This window comes from Myodes glareolus, chromosome 5 (assembly GCF_982192425.1).
Source record: "Myodes glareolus chromosome 5, mMyoGla1.1, whole genome shotgun sequence".
In the NCBI taxonomy this organism is placed as follows: Eukaryota; Metazoa; Chordata; class Mammalia; order Rodentia; family Cricetidae; genus Myodes; species Myodes glareolus.
Window position 1 is genome coordinate 11,261,595 of NC_142030.1, and position 17,290 is coordinate 11,278,884.

Sequence of the window (17,290 nt, forward strand, 5' to 3'; positions counted from 1 at the left end):
GCCAGAAGCTGGCATTGATGGCTACCTTATATTCAGAATCAAAAGGAGGGCTGGAGAGATGGCTCTGCTGTTAAAAGCACACACTGCTCTTATACAGGTCCCAAGTTCAGTTCTCAGCACCAATGTTGGGTAGCTCATAACTGTCTGTAACTCCAGCTCCATGGAATCCAACATACTCTTCTAGCCTCAGAAGATACCTACACACACACACACACACACACACACACACACACACACACACACCAATTATAAAGGAAATATACATTTTTTAAAAGTAGATTTTGCCATATGGAATGACATGATTGTGACTTCCACAAGTAAATTGGGCTGGTACTGAACTACTGAGTTAAGTAACAGTGCATCTGGAATGCCAGAGTGTGTCTTGGACTGCTCGCTGTGCCCTGGCCTTGCTTTTGTTACTAGAATAAAAGTAAAGAAAAACAATCTCACTTGTCAAGGTCTGGGCCCTTCAGAAGGCCAGGAATCATGATGAAGGATGCTCTTGCTGAGGACAAAGGGATGGGATGAACAAGGAAAGAGGGCGGTTCTAAACACTATGACAGTAAAACCAGCCCAGACAGGAACAGCCTTTCCTCGAATTCCGTTGCCATGTTCACATCACACTGGGTAAAGATGTCTTAGAAGAAATATGTATCAAGTTGGGAAAGAATCAAAGATAAGTAACCATTATCCTTTAGAGGGGGTACCAGGGAGAACTAGAGTGAGCATGCATTTGCCTTGACCCTGTGACTTACCTGGGCTTAGCAGAAGTCATGATTTTAGCGCCTATGCTCTATCTCAGTCTCCTCCTGCTCCATCTTCAAGTCACAGGCGAGGTGCACACATTCAGCAAACAGTGCTAGGGTCTCAGGACCCCACATCCAAGTGGATAAGGGCTGATGTGGCTCCTAGCTTACCTTTGTAATTTCATCTTTGCACCCCTGTATTTCATGTCCAATTTTTCTCTTATGGAATTACTGACAGAGACTTCAGGTCACATCACAGAGTAGCAATACTCTGCCATGAGTCTTCCAATGTTTCTGCTTTTGATCAGATCCTGATTATTTCACACCATTGGTAAAGGGAAGCACAGAGCCAGAAATCAGGAACCAGTGACAGTATTATCATCATACCCTACCCCCTCCAAAGGGCAGCTCTTCTACAGGTGGGTAAAGCTGGGGACACCATGGTCCTTGAACATTGTATTACTCATCTTTTTGAATACCAGCACTTCTACATTTTCTACTGCGCCCCATCCCAGGATCCACCTATTACCAATGCCAAATCAGAGGGTGGAACATGGGACTCAAGATTAAAAACAAAACCACATATGTCTATATCGTTCATGTCCAAGATCCAGTTCACAAATGAGGTGAAGGTTAAGACTACTTGATCTGCCATCGGGCTCACCAGGCTCACCCTCAGAGGATCTGGATAAAGCAGAACTCTCTTTGAACTTTCAGAGTAAGATTTGGATCCTGATTCCACATTAGTACTCCACCTGCCCATTTTCTCCTGTTTCTTGTCTCTTTAGCTTCTCAGCAGTCATCTCTCACTTGCTGCCAGCAAGGGGGTCACTGAGTCTTATGAACTTTCTCCTCCTCTGTCATTTTGCAGACCTTCTTGTCTTTCTCCCTTCTCTACCTCACCAACTTTAGAGCAAAGGTAGCCAGCAAGAACTCTTCTGTGAACTGAGCTGTCGACGTTGATTGGTCCTCGCTGACTGGAAAAGTACCTGTCAGCAACTAAAATCCACATGGAGGATCTGGAGTTGATCTGTTTGTACCAAGGTAATGAAGCTATCCAGCCTTTCGAACTCACTAGATCTATTACAGGTTCATTCTATTAAATCATATTCTTTCAGCATGGACCATGCACCCCGAGAATGACGCATGAGGAGGATGGAGACTGCTTTCTCAGAAGACACCATCATTTCTCAACTCCATCCTGAAAGTTGTCAGCAGCGAGTGAGGCCCAGAATGCTGGGCGATCCACTCTCCGGAGCAATGGCAGGGCAGGGCTGCTCGCGTGTGCTCATGAGTGATTAACATTCCTCATGAAGGAACGGAGGCTCGGTGACTCAGAGCAGATGAGGAATAAAAACCTGAGTCCTTCTCAGAATCCTTGGTATGCTGGTTGGCAGGATTCCTGTCTCCTTCGAGGCAGACCGTCTCTTAAGCCCCTAAATTTCCAAACACATAAATCATGTCCAGGTAGCTATTGATTCTTGCCCTTCCTTTGCAGAAGAAATGATGAGAAGGTAAAGAGAAAGAAGAGGAAGGGGGAAAGAGAATTTTATATGCTATCAGAACTTTAATGTTTAGACCTCGAAAATAAGCCTGACACACTACCATGTCTGTCACCGTGTGGCACTACTGTGTCTAAATCACCGTGTGCCACTATGTCTAAGTCACTGTGTGTGTCTAAGTCACTGTGAATCAGAAGTTGACTCTTTTCAGCAATGCTCTAGTTGACAGTTAAAAAAAAACAACAAAAAACCGTTTACAGAACAGAAACACTAAACAGATTTACTTTTTGTCTACTTCATACTTTATATTAGACCTCAATAATTCCTCTAGCCCTCAGTTAATTCCCGTTATGTTGAATTTCCACTTTTCTAATGGAAGGAAGATTTAAAAGACTCTTGGCAGACAAGCTATTTGAAAATCAATGTGAAAATATTTCTTGTGTAACATTTGCACACTAATGTTCACAAAAATGTTTATGCCAAATGTAGTCACACAGAGCCAGACATGCTGGAATCCTCAGTGCTTGCTCACACTGAGCAAGCTTTGGAGTGCTGTATGTCCTCCGGGTGGCTAAGTCCCTCTAGCTATGCACTCTGATAAAACATAGACCACACTGAGATTCTCCTCGTCTCCCATCGCACCTCCAACGGTCTGTGAGCTGAATACCCAGCGTTGTCATCATCAAGGTATACACAAAGAGCTGGGTTCTATTGACTGGGGAAAAATCTTGTACTACCGGGTGAACGTCCCTAAGAAATGTCAAGTGAGCTGGTAGTAATGAAGGTGGGACTGTGAGAATCATAAATGACAGCTTGTCACTGATATTTACATATAGCTGCCAGGATGAAAACTGTATTCTAAACCTTTAATTTGGCAATGATTTAGTCTCATGTCTGATGGGAGCCTCTCAAATCCATAAGCCCACTGCCCTGCCAGAGGATCGGAGGTAGCAGAAAGGGCCGTGGTTCTGTGATCTGGAGCCTCCACAAGCACGTTTCCTGCTTTACCTCCCTCTCACCTCCATCTCCCTGTGTGAAAGCCCGTGCTTGATCCCTAACTATGCTATGTGTATAATACCAGAGGCAAGAGGAGCATGATCCTAGCCAGATAAAAGAGGGGTGAGTGCAAAGAACGACACATCCCCAAACGAGTTTCATTTATGTAATGAAATAAATCTTTACACCATCAACAAAAACACACCAAGATTTTTTTTTGCGAAAAATATTTTTAAATAAAGTTTTGTCATTTTTTTTTACATTCTGATATACATATGTAACAAGGTTTATGGCACTGTAACCAGAATCAAATCAAAAAAGAAAAAGAAAGAGAAGTAAAGAAAGAAAAAGGAAAGAAAGGAAAAGAGGGAGCGGGTGGGAGGGAAAGCCACTGGTATTGTTGAGTTCCTCTCTCCAAGCTGGTTTGATTTGTAACTCGGCTGCCAGCTCTAACTCACCCACACACTCCAAACACCATTTTTATTGCACAAGTGCCAGCAAAGGCACATGGTATAACGGCCAGTTTCCTTCTATTAAAAAAAAGAAAGAAAGGAAGGAAGTTCTCTCAAACCCAGAGAAGGGGGATTACTATCCAGAACATGAACCACACCAAATCAACAATGCTCTCTCCAGAGAGCGCGTGAGGGAGTCTAAGACCACTGAGGCTGCCAGCCCTTCTCTTCGCACCAGTGAGCGCAACAGGGCACGGTTTGGCGGGGTTTCTCCTCTACATGGTTGGCCAGGTAGGTTCCAGGTCTTCGAAAGCCAGTGTCTTTCCACTTACTTTTGGGTCTTTGTAACTGAAGGGTGGTATCTTCGGTCTATGAGCCTGCACAGACGATTTAGTCAGAAACCCTACAACGGCTAACAAGGAGAACTGGGGAGAAACAGTTTCAGAATCTTTTTATTTGTTGGCTTTTAAAAAATGACCTCTTTAACCTCCTTGCAAAACCAGACGAAGAGAAGCGGCTCTCAATGGCATCAGAAGTTCTAGTCTCCTCACACTTATTAAAAATAGAGTCTTTAGACAAGTCTGCTGCCTTTCACAAACATTCCCCCAAGTTAAAAAGAAAGAAAAAAAAAAACAGAAAGGAAAAACAGAAAACAAAACCAAAGCCAGACCCCGCCCCTTCACTCCTGTCCATTGTCTCACAGAGCCACGGCCCTTGCCAGCCTGCCTGCTGTCACACAACCGTCTCCATGCCCATCAGCTTTGGTGTCAGGATCCGTGGTGTCACGCCATTGTTAAGGTCTTCCTCGAATTCCAGCAACTGCCCCATGAAGTTGAGGTTCGGGGAGATAATTGGTCGTTTGCCTTTGACGAATTTGTAAGCGTCAGTCATGGTCATCCGTGTGTGCTTCATCAAGTAGGCGATGACGATGGTGGCAGAGCGGGACACACCGGCCTGGCAGTGGATGAGAAGGCCCTTTCCACACTGATGAGCTTCCTCTGTGGGAGAGAGAGACAGGCGGTGAGGGGGAGGCAAGGGGGGCAGAGGGAGGTCAGTGTTTCCTTCTGTACAGGAAGAATGGACTCAAACAGTTTTACAGCATAATATACCAGTGGGTTCTACGTGTTCAAGTAACGAGCTACAGAAATTGACTATAAGCAGGAACACTGGTCTGCATTTTCTTAAATTATTAAAAAAATTGGGGGGATACTCATGCCACAGTATGCATGGGAAGGTCAAAGGACAACTTGGGAGAGTCAGTTTTCTCTTTCCACTGTGAGTCTGAGGATGGAACTCAGGATGTCACTCTTGGCAGCAAGCTCCGTTACCCACTGAACTATCTCATTGATCTCCTTTTTTTTTGAGGTGTGTGTTGCATGTGGGGGTAGATGAATGTTTATATATGTGTCAGTGCATGCTCACATGTGTCTGTAGAAAGCCATGGTTGATGTCATGTGTCTTCAGGATCACTCTCCATGTTATATGACACAGCATCTCTTGCTGAACTCAGAGCTCACTATTTCTGTTGGTCCAGATACCCAGCTTGCTCAAGGGTGCTCCATCTCAGTCCCTTGTGCCACGGAATTCCAGACAGGCTGTCTCAGCTATATGTGGGCTCTGGTGATCCAAGACCCCATCTTTATGCTTACGCGGTAAGTTCGTTACCTGCTGAGTCATCTTCCCAGCCCCGCCCCTAGAGTTCTACATTTAGAGAGAAGACACACTGACACACTCATGACGAGCAAGCCTCTAAGCTCACCATACCTACAACAGGACACACTGACACACTCATGACGAGCAAGCAGCTATGTTTGCCATAATTGTTACCAGACCTCTCTTTTCCCCCATCTTGCTCCTTTTCTATTTTCTATAAAATCATACCTTTGACTAAAAGGGAAGGAAAAGTAAAGGATGACAGAGGAAATGGAAATTATGTTACATACACCAATGACCATAAATGATAAAATTCTTCCTCTGATTAACAATGTTAATTCCACTTTTCAGATTATATGATTATAGGACTGAAAAACTAGTGCTATGAGCAATGCATTGTCTACATGCTAGACACACACACCCCTACCTTTCTTCATCCTATAGAAGGTTATTCTCTCTAAGAGGTAGCATTTAATGTGTAAGTTTTACTTAAATCTCCATGGAAAGGAAGAAATAAAGCTCAGCTAGAAAGTTCCTATATTCAGCTTCTCCCCGACGTGTGGAATGCGAAACAACTGCATGGCCCTCTCCCATGTCTTCAACCCCTCACCCCCACATACACTGTTCTTACATGGCAATCATTTAGAAGGCAGGATTCCCAAGTAGCTTAGAACTGAGAGCAACTGAAAGTGGCAGGTTTAATACTAAAAGCTTTGGATGCCTGTGAACACTAGACAATATTTCAGTGACATTTCTAGGTTAAAACATACCCCTCCCCCAGGAAGGGTCCTCAGGGGAATGCAGGTCAGTGATCTGGTAGAAGAGAAGAGGATAAAGAGATTTATCCCTTAGCTTAAATCATCTCCGTCAGCTGCTTACCAGAAGACTAAGAGGCAAACAGGACGGAAGTCTCTTTCGTTATCAACCTATAGACCAGCTTGGAACAAGAGAGCCCTTTCTCCCTTTCTCAACTTCCCTTTGGCACACCCTAAATGACTTCCCAAACCAAGAACACCAAACATGGCGGTTAGAGAATGACCAAGGTGCATCATGGGTTTGACCACCTGTTCCACTAACCCACTAGCTGAGTGACCTTGTGAGTCTTCTGACCCCCAGGACCACAGTCTTCCTGCCTGGATAATTCCAAAGACGCTAGCTCACCAGCCTCTGAAACTGTGGCAATTAAATTCAGCGGTTAAACTGGCATTGTTAAACCCTAAACCTGGGCACTGCTTAGTTTAGATTAAACTCAGGAGAATGCTATTATGCTGTGGACCCTGCTGCGCTCCCCCCTGTAGCCACACTATAAAATTTCAGTTTATCCAATCAGAGGACAAGAAGAACAAAGTTGAGCCCGAACACGTGATGCTGCATTGCTCTGCAAACTAAATGTTGCTTGTGATTAGTTTTGTTTTCTTCTAAAAGAGCAGGTAAGCCTGAATAATCCAGAAGGAATGTGAGCACCCTGACTGTAATCTTAGAACAAGCCCATCCCCTGCTACTCACTAAGTGGAAAACAATTTCCCAACTTCCTCCACCTGGAATTAAGTCAGAGGAAACTCTCCTTTATAGCAGCCTCTATTGACCAGGAACTTCCTCGTCTACCTGGGGGCAAGCATTTCTTACTCACAATTCAAGGCTTGGCTCAGATTTTATGACTAAAAGATCCAGGGCATCTTTATCCAGTGCTAGGAATTAATTAATGGGGCATGGTAAACGTGGGCCCAGAGTGTTGGACAAAGAGTCCAGGCTAGGAGTCTAGAGCACTAGGACACTGGACCCTTTGTTTTTATTTGTTTACTTATCACTCCCCTCCTGCCGTGAGTATAGGTACCACAGCACACAAGGGAGGTCACTGTGGGTCCTTGCCGGTCACCTTCTTTGAGTTGGAACTTTTTGTGCCACTGCGGACACCAAGCTAGCTATTCTGTGAGTGTCTAGGGGCTGTCCGCCTCCCATCTTGCTATAGGAGAGAAGGTATTATTATGCATGCCTGCGCCTGAATTTCCTTGGGTTCTGGGGATTCAAACTCGGGTCTTCACTTTCCCTATTGTGCCATCTCCTCAACCCCCAGTTCCCTCTGGACACTAGAACTTCTGATGTGGAAAGGTCACCTGACTTCTGAGTTTAAGAGGACACTCTGGCTATCTGTCCAGCATGTCCAAGGAAAGCCAAGCAATGGAGGACAAACTGGGAAGAAAAACAGGCAAGCAAGAGTCCAGAACTGCCAGCTTGTCCACAAATCCATCATCCTGTGGCTACTCAACTGGAGACTATTTTTCTGTCAAAACAGCGACAACCATGAGTGACTTTGAGACAGAGACCCGTGACAGCCTGAAGCAATAATGTGGAAAGCACTGGGCTACCTCTTTGCACTGATAAAAGCCAAAGTCTCTTGGAAACAATGGTGAGCATCTGTCATCTGCTCCTATTGGCTCCAGTCATCCTGAGTCTCACCACAATGCTGCAGCAACTACCAAAGCTGAGGTCGGCATCGAGCTGATTGGTGGTTGCATCCTTTTGAGGTTAGAGTCTAGAATTGCTAGAATGTTCCTTCTTGGGTCCTACAGGGGCATTACTTCCCTGAGCCTGAGACCAAGTGTCAAAGCAAACATGTTCCTTCTCACGAGCACTAATAATGTCGGTCCTCGTCACTCAACGAACTGAGATCATTTAGGCGGAAGAACACAATCCGGCCATTCTTCCTTCCCTTGTCTGTAAGGATGTAACATGTGAGGGGACTCAGCATGGCCTGGTCGGCTTTATGAAGAAGTTTCTTCAGAACCAACCCTTTCACAAATGTTGCCTTGGCCTCGGCCTCAAGAGAAGAGGCCGCACATACTGTGACTCAGCGCAACTCATGGTGCTGGATGGTAATCACGATCCCTAGGCTGAGTGAATAAAGCTGAACAAGGTGGAAGGAAGGTGAGGGCAGTTAAGAGGTGATATCACAGTCTCTACTTGGTGTGCCCTTCAGAGCCAGGGAGGGGGCGGGGCTGCATGGACTAGGCAGCAGGACCACCTCTGACCAGTTCCTCATGTTCCCCTTCATTCTCCTGGTCGTACAATATCTAACTGTCAGCCTCCACTGGCGAACTTTGTTTCTTGAGGGATAGACAGGAACTTGTGGTAGAACAGATGTTGGACAAAGACACATTATCGCTTTAGTTTGAACATGAAATGGCTCCACAGACTTGTGTCAAATGCTTGGTCTCAAGCTGGTGGCATAGCTTCCGAAGGTCTTTAAAACTTGACAAGAGAACCCTTGCCTTGGGAAGTAGGTCACCCACTGTGTGTCACTGAGGACAGCAATATGTTATCTTGGTCCCCACCCTCTTCCTAATCACCATGAATTCAGCAGTCTTTGTCACACACACCCACCGCTGTAATCTGTCTCTTACCACAGGCCCAGAATCAATGGTTCCGAGGACCAAAGCCCCTGAGATCATAAGCCAAGAAAACTGCTCCCTTCAGGTCAGCCTCTCAGGTACTTTAGCCACGGAAACAGAAATCTCACTAATTCAACCACTCTTTTACGTCCATCCAGAGAGTTCCGAGACTTAAAGGAAGGACTATGGTTTAGGTAGTTTGCTTGTTTTCCCCTGGCCTAGGAATAAGCCTTGGACCTTATATCAAACCCAGAGCTGAAGGGAAGGGAGAGCTCCCCGCACACCCCAGGTGATAGTTACCAATGAATTCAAATGCCTCTTCAAAGTACTGTCGCAGGTTCTGCTTGTTGCTATCAGTGGCCGGCAGCCGCTTGTAGTTGAAGAGGCCTTTCTCATAGTGGTAGAGCGGAAGGTGAGTGGTGACGTTGATGACGTAGCCGATGTTGAGCCTCTGCATGGTGTCTAGGTCCTGAGCATCCTGCTCATTGCCCAGGAACAGGAAGGGCAGGATGGGCGTCAGCTCTGCATTCTCGATGTCAGGGGTGGTGGGGACAGACTGAGGTAGCATGCTCGAGGCCGCCGAGGCGCCGCCCCCCACCTCCCGGCACTCTTGGAGCTGGAGGGAGTTGTCACAGAGGTTCTCATGGTTCTGCTTAAAACTACTGAGTCCCCCTGGAAGGAAAACACAGAGAGCATACATGAGTAAGACAACAGAGCCCACAGCAAAGGTCGGCTTCCCCACAGAGGTGAGTGCCACTGTGGCTAGGTCCATTCTGAACACTTCTAGAATAGAAACAAAAACCAGGAGTCTGTTTGGGTACACAGAGCGGCTTCAGAGAGCTTCTGCTCCTTATTGCACAAACTGAGCCAAGGTGCCTGGGAACACGTCCCACACAACACCCAGTAATTTCATCAACTCCATATTTATTTGTTTCTAACAGACATTAGGTCCCTGGCCTACATAGAGCCTTGCACTTTGGGAGTGGAGAAAAGCAGGGACAACACTGTCCTACAGAGAACTTCTGCTTGTATCCTGGCACTGTGCACATGGGTCCTGTACCATTTATAGCTCACCTTAGTGAAAGCCAAGTTCATTCCGTATGTAGCAGAGCAGTTACAAGCAGGTGCCGTGGAAAAGCCAGGCTGTGCTGGCTGTGGTCCTACTACCATTGCTGACCTGCCTGTTGAGTTGCGCAAGATCAGTTCTCTGTGTGTCTCGGTAACCCCACGAGCGTACAGTGTGTGCCTCAAGTATGTAGTGTGTCTCTCCGTGTGTGTGTCTGAGATGGGCACAAACACAGGCCAAGAGTTCAATACACCCTCCCCCTCCAGACTTGCATGGTCACTCTGCATGAAGTAGCTATTTCTATTCATGTTATTGCTATGAATGCCCAAAGGTAGAAACCGCAGAGGGGAGCTGGGCAAGGGAAGTTAGCGCTGGGAGAGCGGCTCAGGATCTACCTGACCTTCCACACCCATTCTTGACTTCCAAGAGAGTGGCGTGTGCGAGTGGTCCGTTTTCCTGTCCTTAGCTTCTAGAGGTTTGTGAGCACACTAACCCGCTAACTATGACCGTGATGGATCTCCTAACGCACACTCTGAGCTGGAGGCTCTGCTCTAACGCCAAGAGCCGAGTCGGAAACACTTCAAAGATCTGGGCTGCACCTGTTCCCCCACTTTCAGCATGCAAACAAGGCCTTGTGATAGTACAGTCACTTATGGAAATCACACGGCCACAGGTGTGTGAGTAGACACATGGGGATGTTCACGCAACATCCGCAACATCATCTGCTTAACTGGGGAAGCAGAGACCTGGCTCCACAACACACACACACACACACACACACACACACAACATAAACGTACACACAATAACAGTAACTTTAAAAAGAAAAGGCTAAGTAAATACAACAATATAACTCAGTAATAATTATGTTCATCCATGGAATATTATGCAGCCATTAAAGGAATAACTATATAAAGAATAAAAGAATCAAAGAAAATGCTTCCATTCAATGTTAAGTAACAAACAGTTAATTCAACTGTTTAATTAAACATTCTGCAGAAAGTCTAAAGCCTATACACAAAAAGAAGAATTACAGAAATCTATGGATTGGAGTTTGTCACTTGACTTGTCCATTCTTATGTTACACACAATTATGCATGAACAAACCTGAAGGATTATGAAGCTCACATGATACAAGGTACATGAGAGACATTAAGAGACCTCGGGCGGGGTCATCAAATGAGCATAAATTACCAAAGAGCAGGATAGGGCACTCGAAGCCTTCTGGGAAAGTGAGAGGCACCGTGGAGTTCCCAGAAGTCATGTCCTGCCAGTCCCAGAGGTCTTAACAGTCCTCAGGCATGAGGTCGAAAGCACAAACCCCGAATAGGATATATGGTTGTGTTAACAGGGCAGGAAGTCCATTTGTCTACCAGCTTTTGAACGGACACCACACTCTTCCTCATCTCGTCTCAGTTTTGACCACTAGAGCAGGGGACTTGAATAGAGCCATGTCCCCAGCCAATGGGCACAGCCAGCTGTGTGACAGAAGACCAGGCATATTTTCAGTGGGAAATGGTAATGATCCACAGACAACTCAGGAGGGCTATCCTGTGCTCAGACAAAAAGGAGAACAGTTAAAAAAAAAAAAGATTTACAGGCGAGCACACGGGAGCTTTAACTTCATTTGACTTCGCTTCTGTAATTAAACTCTGCCCTTGATCGTCTGTTGTGAAATCAGTACACCCGGGTGACTAGCCCGGAGGGAGCCCAACTACCAAAAAAAAAAATACAAGACACAAGAAAACGTCACCAATGAATATGTAAAAACTGCCCCTGACACTGCCCCAGACTCCACAGAGGACACTGGAAGGAGCTGTGTTGAAATCTGTTGGGTTCCACAAGTCCCACAGTAAACAGTCCCACACTGATCCTGTCAGGGGAGCCCAATTCACTTTCCCCTTAAGAAAAAGGCACTTGGCAACATTTTTTTTCCATATACATTGAGGGGAAGGGCTGGGAAACTGAACTCAAAAGGAGAGGCTGGGAAGTGGGGGAGGATTCTCGTTCTTATTTGCTGTATTCAAGCAGTAATTTGTCTTAAAAGCAGCTAGCTAGAAAAAAAATAAAAGCATGCCAACCCCTCCTACCACCTCCCCCCACACAAAATACCCAGCATAGAGCTTTTTAAAATTCAGTCTCAGCCCCTCCTTTCCCAGTGACATCAGCCGGAGGCTCCCCACCTGCCCAGTTGCCATAGCAGTCACACAAAGACACACAATGACATCAGTTGGCATGATATCAGCTCTTTGAATGCAAACAATACAAGAAGAACTACTTTGTTTAAGGCCTCGGGTACAACTGTGTTCTGGGGAGCCAATGACGTAATGCTAACAGGTGGCAAGGGGCCTTCCATTTGCCTAATGGGGAGAGAATATGGGGGAGGGAGTGGGTCAGAGGGAGTCTGAGGCCGACACACGGGACGCTTCTACCATAGCGTGTTTTGTGCTGTGTGAAATGACGTGTGTTGTATGTGTGAGACATGTGGGAAAGGCTATCTGTAGGGAGAGAAGAGGGGAAAGGCCATGTGACCCAAACATCTCAGCTGGAAAGGAAGGAAGCTCTCACTGAGGGTCTAAAGGAAGGCTCCAGTTGAGTCCGCTCATGCCGGGCACTTGTCCTCACACAAGGGTGGTGTGCGGGGACACGCGAAAGTGGAGGCTCTCTCCCAGACGGCTTTTACAGCAGTCTGAAACAGTAGTATCTCACAAGAGTGTTTCAGAGAAACCTGCATGGAGGTTGTTCTTGCCTCCTAGGGGTGAGAGTGGGGATGGTGTGGGGCCCTGGGATTGGTAGCAGCAGTAGAAGGGAAGAACAGAGCTAAGGACGTCACTTTTGGCCCTCTGACCCCATCAAATGATTACCCAATCATTTAATTCTGTTTGGCGTGGTTATATAAGAGCTACAAGAGGCTGGGAAGATGGCTCCATCAGCAAAGGGCCTGCTGCACAAGTATTATCTGAGTTCAGATCCCCAACACCCTTCTGAAGGCAAGGAATGACGTATATGTAACCCCCACACTGGGGAGGAGATGGTTCCCTTGTACTTCACTGGCCAGCTTAGCAAACACACGTGTGCGGGCGCGCACACACACCCACATACACAGGCACGCACACACACAAGAATAAAAGCATCACTAACCCATTATTGGAGTGGAGGGAGTTCAGTATGGTGAATGGAGACACAGGGGCCCAGTCTATGGTGAGGACACCACCTCTTAGGAACTTGCCCTTGGGAAGGATCAGCTTACCATGAATCAGGCATAATATAGCCTATGCATTGTGCTGGGGTAGAGGGCACCTATGAAGGTTTATAGACACATCACATGGCATTCCATACATCCCACCTCATGCCCATGTCATCGACTTGGTCCTCATCTCCACCCAATCTGGTGATGCGGCGAAGATGCTGGAGTGGGAGCCTGCCCTGCCCTGTTAGACCTTCACTAGGAGACCCTAGGCTCCTCATCTGTCTCTTCTTCAAGTCCCCTACCAAAGTCAGAGGTAATAGTAGCACCTACCCCATACTATTCTAAGAACAAAAGAAGCTAACGAATACCAAGTTTGCCGAAATCATTTTGGGTATGTGAGGCATACTTTATTCATTTCTAGAAATAAACGCCGACGTCATACAAAAACTCGGACAAGTGAATGTAAATAAATAAATTATAAATATAATAAATATATCTTAGTATTTATTTATTTGATATTTCTCTGTATATCTGGCTGACCCGGGTACTAAGTCTACCAAGCTGGCCTCAAGCTCATGGCTATCCTCCTGCCTCAGGCTCCACCCTGAGTACTACACCGTCATGCCCAGCTTAAATTTTTACTTATGAATTAACTAGGAGCCAACTTATCCAAGGAGTTTTAAAGTTTGAGTAACACAACTGCTCTGACTTTCCCTTGGATTAGCTTTCACAGTGAAGATTTGGGGTTCCTGGTTCTGCCAGAAACTGGGCTTTTAACATATGAAACACTTTTTACCCTTTCCCCAGCCCCCACTCCAAACCGGATCGGCTTCCTGCACAGAAGGGGCTTGCAGTTGTCAATGCAAATATTTCTGAGACACGCACAACAATGCACAACAATGCACAACAATGCACAACAATGCACAACAATGCACAACAATGCACAACAATGCGGAGAAGACGCGTTTTCAACCCTGGTCTCAAAATCGGGTGTCCTCGGCTGCCTTTGAGTCCATGAGTTTGAAAGGTGACTAGAAAACATTGAGTACTTTAAAAGAAAAATACAGCTAGGTTTCACCTGCAAAGGCCAGGTGAGTTCAGGGGCAGCCCAGGACAGTGACAGACTCTCACTTTGGTGGGAAAATCCGCTTTTGTAGCCAAACTTCTGCTCCTGCTGCTGTTAGCTACGGCGGTGCCTTCTGTGGTGCCATTCTCTGACTGCGGGGCTAAAGAACCAAAGCTCACACGCAGAATCCATAAGCAGGAGACGGCCAGACTCTACAGAGATTAGTCAGAAATATAAGGAGAACACTGCCTGGAGGTCAATGAATAGAATTAGCATCTACAGAATGAAGCAGGGGTACTATTCTAAAATTGTACTCTTACTGTTTGGGGCAAGAACACTGCTTTATACTGTGTTCTCAGTCAGGACATTGGTAGCAGTGAAGAACAAGGACTGGGAAGAGCGAGTCTGAATGAAAAGAGATCCTAACCCTAACCATCTGCATTACCTCCTGCAAGTTATTTAACACACCTGCATCTCAACTCCACATCAGCAATGTGAACAAATCCACCTCACAGATCTCAGCGCAGACACAACACTACATAAGACATCTTACAGATGGCAGAATGGCCGGCATATAATAAATATTATTTTGTAGACCCCTCCCCCCCCCGGGGAAACAATAATACACCAGGGCAGTGTCCTAAAGTTCTGTAGGCACAGGATGAGATGAACGACTGAAGCTTAGCTGCTGTCAAGTGCCTAAGGCAGAAATGTCCAGAGATGGGGGCAGAGCATTTCACACCCACCTTAATATGAGAAATACGTAGAGTTCCAGCTACAGTGATAAAAAGGATTTCTACTTTTTATTGTCTTTGCACTGATTCATATTCTCCATAGATGAGACCGGCTATCTGACAGCATCAGGAACTTCAAGCTGAGTACCAGGAAGCATCAGTTGTCTTGGGGTCCTATCCTGTGGGAAACTATATTTCTTTCCCGGGGAGAGTGACAGGAAGTTATACTGAAGAGAGGGGGAGGGGAGTGAAGGCACGATTTCCCGGAGCAGAAGGGATGAAACACAGAGAAACGGGAGAGGAGGGACAGGGGTCTGAGTCCAACAGCATGGGTGAGGCCTGGGTGAAGACTATTCTCACACATAAACCATGGCTTCTTCAAACCATCGTGACTGCCGTTGCTGTGAAATGCCAGTGTATGAAGAGACATAATCCAGGAGGCATCTTTAAACTGTAAAACCCATTTAGAAGCAGAGAGGGGTCTGTGTCCTGTGGGTGGGGGGTCTTCCCTGGAAACATCTCATCTCTGCAGTTAGCCCTTTACATCCGAGTGTTTCAGAGGAACTGAGGAGAGGCAAGGAACGCCGAGATGAGCAAGCAGCAAAAACTGCATTCCTGACAAGCTTGCTGAGAATATATGGGGGGGGGGGGGGAGTGTATTTGCAGAAATGATATGTAAGAATACAAAATATGGTCTCAGAAATTATAGAAGTGAAATTATAAGGGCCTAGGGCTATGGTTCAGTTGGTAGATGGCTCACCTAGGATACAGAGCCACACAGAGCCCTAGGTTCTATACTCAACACCACATAAACTGGGTTTAGTGGCACAGACTTGTAATCCCAGCAGCTGAAAGAAAGGAGGCAGGAAGATCAGACATTCAAAGTCATCCTCTGCTACAAAGTGAGTTCAAGGTCAGCATGAGTCATATGAGACCCTGTCACAAACAAACACATGAACTTCTGAAACAAAACCACACACATACACAATTATAAACTTCTGTGAGCAACTCAGTCCACTAAGCACATGATAATCTGGAGAAAAGTCTACAACACATACTATACACACATAGAAAACAACTATAGAGAATATATGGCCCTCTAGATCCTCAAATAGTTGGGGGTTCACAACTGTTCTCAGAGCTGTCCTCCAAAAGCTTCAGCAACCAGATGTCGGCGTGTAAAATGATGCTAGAATATTCTGTTTTTATGTTTGTCTCTTCTTTATGTTTCCAGACTAACAGCTTTGGTGGAAGCTGGCTTCTTGGGGAGAAGGGCTCTTAATTCCCTTTGTACATCGGACCTCTCTATCTCCTATAGGGGGACATGCAACTTGCTGTGATGTTAGGTATAGCAGAAGCTTTAGGGGAAGTAAGTAAAGAGCTATGGATTGATCTCATGAAAATCATTTATGAACAACTGAAACACAAAATAAATGTGTCTCCCTGGTGTCTACTTTAGTGACAAAGCCTAGGCAGAGATCACTTCAGGCATGATGACACACTCCTGTGGACCTAGCACTAGAGAGGCTAGAGGTAGGGGGATCAAGAGTTCAAAGTCAGCCTGGACTACATGAAAACCCATTTCAAAAACAAAAACAACCCCCCCCCCAAACTATCTTCTTACCTCAGCCAAAAGGTCATTTTTGTTTCTCGCATTAGTTAATCTGACTCAGTCGGATAACTTTTATTTTGAAAGAAGAAAGGGGAGAAAATCTGATAAATCTATATCAGAATTTTCTTGAATTGGGAATTCATTGAATCATTTCTCTGGACTTTTGTGTTGGACAAAAGAATATGCCCTGGATCACTGACACTTTCAGGAACCAGACACCAACACAGTCTTCTAACACTGTTGATTTGTGCTGCCCTCCCAGTGGCTGCCATTCCTCTGCCTCAACTGTGTAGAGTGGTAAAGAAACCAAAACCAAAAACCTAGCCTCTGGAAAGAAGCCATACTGGCTGTGGATGCACCGAGAGACTACAAACCAGCAACTGCTCCCTCCTGGTAGCCCTGTGTGCTCAGCAAGAGACTTGCTTCTCAAACTGTGGTACTATATGCCCATCCACCAGCAGTCCGGAGGCTGACTCTTGCATCCTGCTCACGATGCTGCCTTCATATGTTTCCTTTGATAATGTCTTTGCAAAAACCTCAACAGGAACATGCTTTTAAAAAACCATGCCCTAGGGTGCTGAGCGATGGCTCAGTCGGCAAAAGTCTTCGCTTTGCAAGCATGACGACCTGAGTTTGGATTCCCAGAACCCACATTAGAAGCATGACTGGGTGGCATGAATCCCAGCACTGGGAAGGCAGACATAGGAGGGTCCCCAGAGTTTCCTGGCCCACAAGCCTAACTGAATTGGAGACCCTCAAGATTTGACAAGAGACTCTGTTCCAAATAATAAGGGGGAGAGTGGTTGAGGAAGACATCAAATGTCAACCTTAGCCTCCACATGTGCGCAGACACACACACACACACACACACACAGAGAGAGAGA

The 17,290-nt window shown here is 46.0% G+C and overlaps 1 protein-coding gene across 1 annotated transcript in view; it reads right to left on the reverse strand.

The window, feature by feature from the left end:
- Positions 1-4,130: 4,130 nt before the first annotated feature.
- The window catches only part of Dusp10 (dual specificity phosphatase 10), a 39,306-nt gene continuing 26,146 nt past the window's right edge, over positions 4,131-17,290 (reverse strand). The window contains exons 3-4 of the mRNA XM_048439514.3: positions 9,039-9,410; positions 4,131-4,694 (exon numbers count right to left, since the gene is read on the reverse strand). Of these exons, the coding sequence (XP_048295471.1) occupies positions 4,429-4,694; positions 9,039-9,410 (638 nt within the window). The 3' untranslated portion in view covers positions 4,131-4,428. The remainder of the gene's footprint in view (positions 4,695-9,038; positions 9,411-17,290) is intronic.